This window comes from Vespula pensylvanica, chromosome 8, assembly GCF_014466175.1.
Source record: "Vespula pensylvanica isolate Volc-1 chromosome 8, ASM1446617v1, whole genome shotgun sequence".
Taxonomy (NCBI): Eukaryota; Metazoa; Arthropoda; class Insecta; order Hymenoptera; family Vespidae; genus Vespula; species Vespula pensylvanica.
In genome coordinates, this window is record NC_057692.1 from 4,151,698 (window position 1) to 4,161,388 (window position 9,691).

General features: G+C 23.8%; 3 protein-coding genes and 1 long non-coding RNA gene across 7 annotated transcripts in view; 1 reads left to right on the forward strand and 3 right to left on the reverse strand.

The window, feature by feature from the left end:
- Nucleotides 1-624, reverse strand: part of LOC122631218 — a 1,712-nt gene extending 1,088 nt beyond the window's left edge. Inside the window, exon 1 of the long non-coding RNA XR_006327648.1 lies at nt 74-624. This is a non-coding gene — a long non-coding RNA (uncharacterized LOC122631218). The remainder of the gene's footprint in view (nt 1-73) is intronic.
- A 648-nt stretch (nt 625-1,272) lies between these two features.
- On the reverse strand, nt 1,273-2,559 carry LOC122630896 (translational activator of cytochrome c oxidase 1; the record flags this gene model as incomplete). The annotated part of the gene is made up of 4 exons (XM_043815931.1): nt 1,273-1,540; nt 1,636-1,795; nt 1,898-2,144; nt 2,391-2,559. Coding segments are annotated over 4 exons (789 nt in total), but the record flags the coding sequence as incomplete, so codon positions are not given.
- Nucleotides 2,560-2,744: 185 nt separating this feature from the next.
- LOC122631042 (exosome complex component RRP45) lies at nt 2,745-5,705 on the forward strand. 3 transcript variants are annotated; one of them, XM_043816228.1, is made up of 9 exons: nt 2,745-2,959; nt 3,142-3,236; nt 3,340-3,562; nt 3,936-4,153; nt 4,480-4,707; nt 4,781-4,911; nt 5,112-5,194; nt 5,294-5,411; nt 5,486-5,703. In XM_043816228.1, exons 1-9 carry the CDS (start codon nt 2,894-2,896, stop codon nt 5,554-5,556), a joined length of 1,233 nt encoding a protein of 410 aa, XP_043672163.1. In that variant the 5' UTR covers nt 2,745-2,893; the 3' UTR covers nt 5,557-5,703. The 3 variants fall into 3 exon arrangements, with proteins under 3 accessions (XP_043672163.1, XP_043672164.1, XP_043672165.1); XM_043816229.1 differs by having other exon boundaries at nt 5,495-5,703; XM_043816230.1 differs by having other exon boundaries at nt 2,754-2,959; nt 3,340-3,398; nt 5,486-5,705.
- A 56-nt stretch (nt 5,706-5,761) lies between these two features.
- LOC122631043 (histone deacetylase complex subunit SAP30 homolog) lies at nt 5,762-8,445 on the reverse strand. 2 transcript variants are annotated; one of them, XM_043816232.1, is made up of 3 exons: nt 7,640-8,445; nt 6,735-6,962; nt 5,762-6,490 (listed from the first exon to the last, which is right to left on the reverse strand). In XM_043816232.1, exons 1-3 carry the CDS (start codon nt 7,808-7,810, stop codon nt 6,449-6,451), a joined length of 441 nt encoding a protein of 146 aa, XP_043672167.1. In that variant the 5' UTR covers nt 7,811-8,445; the 3' UTR covers nt 5,762-6,448. The 2 variants fall into 2 exon arrangements, with proteins under 2 accessions (XP_043672167.1, XP_043672166.1); XM_043816231.1 differs by having other exon boundaries at nt 5,762-6,560; nt 7,640-8,436.
- Between the last annotated feature and the right edge of the window lie 1,246 nt (nt 8,446-9,691).

A 9,691-nucleotide genomic window follows, 5' to 3' on the forward strand; every position in this document is an offset into this window, starting at 1 on the left:
AGACTGAAAGAAATTTATTATATATACAACGGGTCTTAAGAGCTATATGGCCTTTACCGAAATATACTATTACCTAAATATTACGTTATTGTATTTCGTGTATATTGTACCTTATTTATATAATTATAAAATCGTCGGATCTATAAGATGACTAAATGAAGTTGTATGGAAAGAGAGTATTTCAATCTGTAATCCTTGAAGTACGAAAAAAAACTAACGTAATAATTAACTCGTTCAATCTAATGTTCCTTGTTGTTTACATTAAACGAGCAACGAAAAAAATTATTATTTAAATAATTATACAATTTTCAAAAATATGAATTTTTAAGTTTACACGCTTAGAAAGATAGAGCTTCGATGTTAACTCGTCGGAGTGTGAAAGAAAACTGAGGCGCAAATCATCGAAGTCGCTCAATAGTTCGAATTTGTTGACATTACGCTTAGCTACAACTACAAAATGTAAAAGTATTAAAATGTTAAAATAAAATTATTTTATATTTAACGCACCTTCCAAAGTATGTATGTAATTTTTAAGCGAATGTATAATTGTTTAAATATTAGTTTATTGTATTGTATGTACATCATGTATTGTTTAAATGAATATATAAAAATCGAAAGTATGGGTTATTATTTAAGCTTACCCGTATGGAAAGAAACAATTTCGATGTTTACTCCTTGAAATGCGAAAGAAAACTAATTCAATGACTGCCGAAGTGTAAAAAATTTCTGCAGTCGGTAATAGCAGATATCTATTTTACTGACAGTATGTTTACATGAGATTTTTTATGATTATTATTTTTCTTGGTTATTGTATTGTAGAAAATTCTTTTATCGACGGAGGGTAATACAAATTTCTCTTTCATTATCAATTATATACAATTGATTCGCCATATATATCGTTATTATAAAAAAAAGAATTGATTGAATATATTTATTTTTATTATATATCTATTAATTCTGTCACTCATATGTGTTTTGATCTTGAATATTATATCATATACATATATACAATCGTCTATGAAAGTATCAAATTAATTTTTTTTGTACTTTAAATTATCATAAGGTGGGGAGATCAATATAATTTTATAAGTATCAATAATTTTGTAACATATACACATATATATGAATAAATTATATGACATTAGAAACTTCATATACAAAGTATGATTCTATTTACATAAATAGAATATATTTTTAAACCATAATTATATTATTTTTTAAAAATATACTTATAGAAAATAGTTTTTTTTTATATGTTTATATTTGTATTTTCTAATATGCGTTGTTTATATTTTTAATTTTTAGATACTATAATTGATATTTAATTTCATAAATTATCATGATCTATATTATCATATATTTCTTCTATTTCATCTATTTTTAAAAGTTTCTCTTGAGCTAATTTGACTATTTTTAGATCATCATCACTTAATTTTATAACAAATAGTGGAGTTAATTCTTCTCTTATATCAATAATATGATAATCAAGACTTTTCAATTTGGTTGTTATTTTTGATAAAAGTTGTGGCTCACATATGAACTGTAACAGAAAAGAAGTAAAATATTTTAAAAGAAAATAGTAAAGTTAAAATAAACATAGTAATAATTATAAAGGAGAAAGATAAATTAGACAACCTTATAATATTTTTTGTCATCATCTTCCATATTCTCAATATCTGAAGCTCCAACATTTATTGCATCCTCTGTTGCCTTTTCCAATGTAGATTTTTTGTTGGTTATTATAATGCCATTATATTCAAAAGAATTGTTTATTGCACCTACTGAAACCTTAGCACTATTTAAAAGATATAAAAATACTTATTAATATTTCTACTGTAGTGATTATATAAAATAAATATAAAAGCTGAATATTTTGATTTTAATTCAGCTCTCTTACTTGATTTTTTTTAGTATTGTATTAAGACGTGATTTTGTATCTACAATATTATCTGATACAATTTTTAAAATCATGATACAATTTTTTGGCCCATTGATTTCTATTAAAGCAGACTGAGTTTTTTCTTTTGAATTAGTAATTTTTTCAAGCACACTATTTATCGATGATGAGGGCATGTTTGATTTTTTGCAATATTCTATAACACGTGCTAATTTTGCATTTGTCGTTGGTTTTGTACTACCACCCTCTATAAATTACGTTATTAAATTAATAAAATATATGTATATATATATACATCTTAATTAATGAGATATATTTTATATTTAATTCTGTAATATATAATTATTTAACATATATCTAAAATTAAAAAATTTTTTTCAAATAATATTATTTACTAGAAATCTCTACATTTTTAAAGGTTATGTTGTATTTTTTTAAATATGCAATTATATATCGTTCCAAAAAAAATATAATAAAAATATATAATAAATACCCAAAACAGCATCTCGTATCATTTTTCTTAATCGTAAAAATAATGTAGCTCTTGCGTTATCATTTTCTGTTTTTGTATGTTTTATATTCTGCCATTTACTATGTCCCGCAAACCTTTTATTTATTTCGAAAGATTTATAAATATTTCGATTAAATACGTAAATACGAAATATCTGATTCATTTTATTTAATATTATAAGTTCATAGAGAATTTTTGATTATATATTATTAAAATAACATTTGGTCGATATTTACGCTCCCTATGATAAAACTCAACTGTACTGGGAAAAAAATCGAAACATTAAATATTAGGATTTTGAATTTTACCGCGTAAATTAAAGATGCATTTCACTGCCACTATACTATTTTCTTGTTCCAAACAAGAATCATAAGTGACAACTTGTGCACAAGCACGTGTACTTCATTTATATGAAAATAATATTATATTTCTCGTAGAAATCATATAATAAAGAACGAAAGAAAAATTCCGTAATAAATACTGCAATGAAGAAAACTATTTTGACAAATTGTGAGAGAAACTTTATTAATGCGTCCATAGAAAAAAAAACGGTATACTTTTTTGACTAAATCTATTCATAATTAATCTTTCTAATCATAATTAATCTTTCATAACCAAATATTAATTTTAATAAAATCCATAATAATTTAATAATTCCATAACAAATATTATATTGTGTTAAAATTTTTTGCATTTCCATTTTTTAGATTAATATTTATTTCAATTATTTTAGCGATTAGATGGAAGAGATCTTTTTGAAGCAAGATCCGTTAACATTTATTTCGGTTCTGATTGGGGTACTTGTATCGTATCCCTTGGAAAAACAAGGTAAATTTATGATAACGCACATATTAATTCTATATTTTACTTATCCCATTAAACAAATCTATAACAATTAAGACCATATATATTATTTGTTTTTATATAACAGAGCAGTTGCACAAGTATCATGTGATATCCAACAACCTAAACCATCTCGACCAAATGAAGGTATGATTTATATTAATGTCGAGTTGAATCCATTAGCAGCACAACATTTTGAAAATAATCGACAATGTGAAGCTGCTACTTTAATAAACAGACAATTAGAAAAATGTATAAAAGAATCCAAATGCATAGATTTGGAATCTTTATGTATCGTGGCTGACAAAAAGGTTATTATTTTTTTCTTACATTTTCAGATATAAATAATTTTTTAAGATAATAAATTTAAAATTTTAAAACATCCTTCTAGATTTTATATTAATAACTAATATTATTATCTTTTTTATTCTGAATTATATCTATAATAGTTTGCAATATTTTTTTTATAAAAACAGAAATTTAAGAAAAGAAAGTTTGTAAACCACTAATTTAAGAATTTCAAATTTTATTTGATTTAATAATATTTTAATTAAGAAATAATACATAGTTTTTAAATGGACATTTAAATTAATTTATCTATTTATCTAGAAAAAAAAGAGAGAAAAAAATATGGCAGAGTGATATTGACATAAATATTTAATTAAATTACATTTACACATATAGGTATGGAATTTAAGACTTGATATCAACATTTTAAATCACGATGGAAATTTGATTGATTGTGCATCTATTGCTGCCCTTGCAGCACTTTTGCATTTTCATAGACCAGATGTAACATCAACTGGAGATAATATTATTGTTCATCCATTTAATGAAAAGGATGCTTTACCACTGAGATTGTTTTTCTTACCTGTTTGTGTTTCGTTTATAACATTTGAAAGGTTAGTTATAATATTATATATTATGTGTTTCCAACTACTTAAATATGTATGCTTAGTAGTTAATATAATTTGTGTTGCTATTATTATTATGAAATATGCGTGTGTTTTTAAATAATTGCATTATTTTTTTATACAGATTTGATGAAATTAAACCTATAACAATATCATTTATTTTTTCTTTATATATTTCTTTTTTATGGAATTTATGTATCTTTTTTATATTAAAAATTTTAATATACAAAGTGTTTATTTAAAATATTATTATTTTTAAAATATCATACACAAAGAAACATATAGCTTTTATAAATAATATTCTCTTTTTTTAGTGGAATTACTATCATGGATCCTACTTATATAGAAGAAAAAGTTGCTGTAGCTCAATTAACTCTTGGTGTAAATTCATATAAAGAACTGTGTAGTTTACATTTCGATTACTTAACAAAAACATTAACTGTTGAAGATGTTATATCTGTAGCTTCTAATCATGTTGCAAAATATGCAATTAATTTAATAAAACAAATTAAAGAAGCAGTTGTAAAAGATATAAGTTTAAGGTATCACTTATCTATTGAGTAAAATAATATGATAATTTTTTATTATATACCAATAAAATTTTATATTTTGTAGATATAGTAAAGATAATACTTACAGTTGTCATATCAAAGAGTGTATAATTTCAAACAAAATAACTACTATGTGTAATGATAATATCAGTATTAAATTACATAACTGGAATTTCACACAGCAACATAAAAATGGTAAGAAAATCTATAAATAAACTAAAATAAATAATTCTCTAACCATCAATTTTTATATATTAAATTTTATTTTTACTACATCAATACAAATATTATAACTTATATTGAAAACTTGTATGTGTAAATATAGAAAAAAAGAGAGAGGAAAAAAGATACATATTATATATACACATTAATAAAATCGTATTAAATTCTTTCAGAGACCTATGAAAATGATAACAATGAAGAAACTAATCATATTGTGAAATTAGCTGAAGGTTTTGCTGAATTGATTACAAATGAGGTATTATTAGTTAAAAACTAAAAAATATCAATTCATAATATTTATAACAAAACAAAAAAGTAATACTTATAATAATATTTTAATGATTATTATATATAGACAAAAACAATAGGAGATGGTGGTCATAATTCATGGTGCCCATCATCAGAAGATGAAATGAGTGATGTTGAAATTATATCTGTAAATGAATCTTCAAACACTACAATTAATAAAGCAGGTAAGTCAGAATTTTGTTTTTTTAATCTAACTAAATTATTCATTTTATAAGCTAAAAATAATGTTTCTTGTTAGATATTTTAGAATTAGATGATGATAGTGAAGAGGAAATTATTGAAATAGTTGATAAAAAAGATATAATATAATACACATAGTAAAAACATGAATTTTATATAAAAAATATATCTTACAATTATTCAAGATTATAAAATTTAATCTTATTATATATAATGATATTAATAATCGTAGATTATAGTAAGGAATAATGAATTGTATGTTACTCGAAATCTAAATATAAAATACAAAAAATATGGAAAATCAAAAGGTATATTCACATTAATAGAGATTTGATATTATATAAATCTTTTTTATTTGAAAATGAAAGAAAATAAAAAACTTCACAAAAAATTGTAAATATAATTTCTTAATTTTAGATTAAGATACTTAATTTAAACATTTGTAAAATTTAGAGAAGACAAAACTACATATTATTATATAATTTTATACGAAATTTTGTAATACTAATACTGTAAGGTACTGCATATTACTTTGGTGCGTGTCTTGATCGCTTTTAATTGCTTAATATATTATAAAGAATGTAATAAATTTAAAAAAATAAATATTTTTCGATCTCCATGAAATGAAAGCATGTTAATTATATAAATTTTATGTCGAATTATTATCAACTTATGAGTATATTACCATGTATATATTTTTATTTACAAAATATATAGTTTTATTAATACTTAAAAAACAGATATAAATACATTTACATAACTATTAAATATTTAAAAAAAAATTTAATTTATACAAAGATTGCAAATTTTATATTCAAAAAAAATTAAATATACAGGTCATGTAACAAAAATAAAAGAAAAACGAATATTTTTTCCAAAGATAATTTTATACACAGTGTACACAACTCTTATAAAATACTTATTAACAAGTGAGAACTCACACATGTATGCTTTCCTTCTTACTAATATTACAGCGATGAATGATCATGAATATTCATCCTTAGCTACGTTGTATCATTACTTAAACCATTCTTTTGATCCAATTTATTTGCATTGGTTTTAACTGTAAAAATGAAAATACTTAAGGCATCTTTTTCATTTACAGGAATAGTCTTAAAATGTTTCATTAGAGTCTGCAATATAAAAGACAAATTATTTTACAATACATATCAAACTTAAAAATGTTATATACAACAAATAATTAGATAATATTGAAACATGCTGATATAACAATATTTTGATTATAATATAATTAAATAGCTAATCACATAAGAAAATGATATGATTTATAATACTTAAATATTTACATCAGCCAGTTGGGCTTTGTTGAGGCCTGGTCTAGTAGAGACTTTATAGTGTCGTTTATAGCGCCTTAAAGTACCAACTTGTAATTGGAATAAATCCACTTCTGGAAGATCATTATCAGTTTCACCTGAATCTTCTTCAGAGTCTTTTCGTCTACGTTGTTGCTGTTGTTTAGATCTTGCACATTGTATCACTTGTTTGTGATAATCACAAATATAGGTGTGACGTGCCTACATATAAAATATAACATGATTATACATAAAGAACTTTTTGTAATTAGTATTATTTAATGGAGTATATAAAGTGTATACTACATTATATTTACTACTACTTTCATTAATTGGTATATGTACCATACTCATAAAAAATACTTTGTTCAGCTGTAATGTTATAAATAATATATATATATATATATATATAGACCAGAACTGAGATTATGATGTTTTCCAAAGACCGTGTACCTGACTATAATATATATAATTTAAAAATTATAGTGCTAAAGAAAGGTTTGTTCGCATCTCATGTATTTTCTGCTCTGTTGTGTTTTTATTAAAAGCACATAGACAAAAAGTGCAATGCATTTATTTATTTCCTTTGTTTGAGGGTGCAAAAAATACAAGTAAGAAAATAACTGAACTGAATACATCAAGCTGATTAACTATTGTTTTTAAAAATTTTATGATTCTGGCAGAGAGATATGTAAAGCATGAAGATCGATATTAGTAATAAGAGATTCTACATATAAAATGTGCCTATATTGTAATTTTTATGACATTTAAATATATTTTATTAATTCTATTTGTTTTATCTTAAGATCTTTATGCCGAGCATGAGATCCCTCTCTATACTTTAATTCAGAAAGTGCATGCGACTCGGACAAACCTTGTGATTTCTGAGCAAAAAGTACCATTTGATCCAAATTAAGTTTGAGACGTCGCTGTGTTACAGTCTTTTGTATACGTTTGCTGTAAGAAGCATTGCCAGCTGGGCGAGAGCATCGTTCGCCTTCATCGACGAGACAACAAATTTGATCTGTAGCTCCCCTAGAATCTTCTTCACCTGTGCTAAATCCGTTCATCTTTAATTCTTGATATGAATACGTAGTGCATAAGATCAATTTTATGATATTGTCCTTGTAGCGTTTCAATGTTCAAAAAAAACAGTAATCTTAATTAAACATAAACGATGAAGAACACGTAATTTTATTTTTTCTTTCATTTGTGAAAAACATTCTTTATTTTGCACGAATTATTTTTATTATTTATTCTGAATAAATCTGTAAAACTTTTACTGTTCAACCACACGTATGCAATCCGTAAATCAATAAATTACAATTTGGTCTCTGTATAGACATAGTTTTTTGCACCGAATTGTATCACTTAAGTTTCTAATTTATTTAAAACAACACTGCCTACACTTCTCACCTTTCATAAAATTAAAATGCACCGAACTTTGCACGAATGTAAAATAAAAACAATCAGTTGCAATTACAGACAACTGCTATGATCGTGTCTAAGGAAGTAGAATGTCCGCTTCTACGCGACAACAAATTTACTTTCTTCCTTGGCGTTGCGTCTGAATATAATCAAGCAGAAGATAGAGTGGAAGCTTTCTTGAAACTGTGTGGAAACCTTGTTCCAGACTAAGCACAAAACACTTTAAGATAATATATTTTATATAGACCGTCTAATGGCATTACATAATTTCTCCGGCCACCTAGTGGCTCAAAGGGTATACTATAAAATCTCCCCACTTATTAAAATAGCGCCAAACTTCAAATCTTATACCAATTGAAACTAGACGAACGACAATCAGTGATTAACTTAAAAGTGGTGTTCATCTAATTACTACTAAAAAAAATTACTTGATAGAATTAATTAAATTAAGTACAATTAAAACAGAATATCTTATTTTACAAATCAAAAATGTATCTTGTAGAATCTCAATTGTATATATAGAAGTATATATATAAATTTAATAATTTTTAATATTAATACTTACCATTTTTTATATATTATACTGTATGTACATATATATCATGAGTTTCTATATATTTATTTCAATAAAAAGCAAATTATTCAATGTTCTATATTTAATAATTCGAATATAAAATGATGATAATTTTATTATGAACTAATGTAATTTGTTAAAGTTGATAAGATAACCCACTATACGATCTATATATTGAGTCCTATATGATTAGCAGATAATTAATATATTCATATGCCAATATATCACATAATACCTCTTCATGCGTGAAGGAATTCACGCAAATGAGATATTTTATCATCTATAATATTTCTTTATTATAGATACAGAAATATGCCAATTTAACAATGTGCACATATTTATGAAACAACATTTAGTTTTGAACGTTTGTGTATAACACGCACCTATATAATAAAACCAAAAAATTAATAATTTCCTCATATCAAGCATAATTATAAATTATAATTTTTTTTAATAAAGTAATATATACTTTTTCAGCTTATAACTATTTATTTTATTTAATTTTTCAGATGAATAAATAAAGACTTAATTACTTAAAAATAATTATAACAATATGTAGCCTCTTATAACTTGCATATATACTATGTAAACATGAATGGAATTGTTGCAAGTACATAGAATACACCTATATATATAGATATCATTATGTATACATATATATAATATGTATATATATAGATATAATTATGTATTTGTTATATAATATATAAGTGTATGTTACAACACAGTCACATACATGGGATCGTGCCACGCCACTCGTGTGAGTAAAGCACAATATTAAATCATAAAAGTTTTTAATATATAATTTAATAGATTCGTCCTCAGAACTTAACATAAAATTTAATTACAATGCTACAAGTAAGTCAATAATTCATTGTAAGTTATAAATAAGAAACAAAACGCTTTAATTTGATCTATATCAATGTGTATAGATCGGATTATACTTTTT

Coding starts and splice junctions, on each gene's coding strand:
- LOC122631042 (XM_043816228.1), top strand. CDS start 2,894: ATGAAGAAAACTATTTTGACAAATTGTGAGAGAAACTTTATTAATGCG. Junction 3,237..3,339: donor GTATCCCTTGGAAAAACAAG/GTAAATTTATGA, acceptor TTTATATAACAG/AGCAGTTGCACAAGTATCAT. Junction 3,563..3,935: donor GTATCGTGGCTGACAAAAAG/GTTATTATTTTT, acceptor TTACACATATAG/GTATGGAATTTAAGACTTGA.
- LOC122631043 (XM_043816231.1), bottom strand. CDS start 7,810: ATGAACGGATTTAGCACAGGTGAAGAAGATTCTAGGGGAGCTACAGAT. Junction 6,963..7,639: donor AACTTAATTTGGATCAAATG/GTACTTTTTGCT, acceptor TTTTATATGTAG/GCACGTCACACCTATATTTG. Junction 6,561..6,734: donor ACAAAGCCCAACTGGCTGAT/GTAAATATTTAA, acceptor TTTATATTGCAG/ACTCTAATGAAACATTTTAA.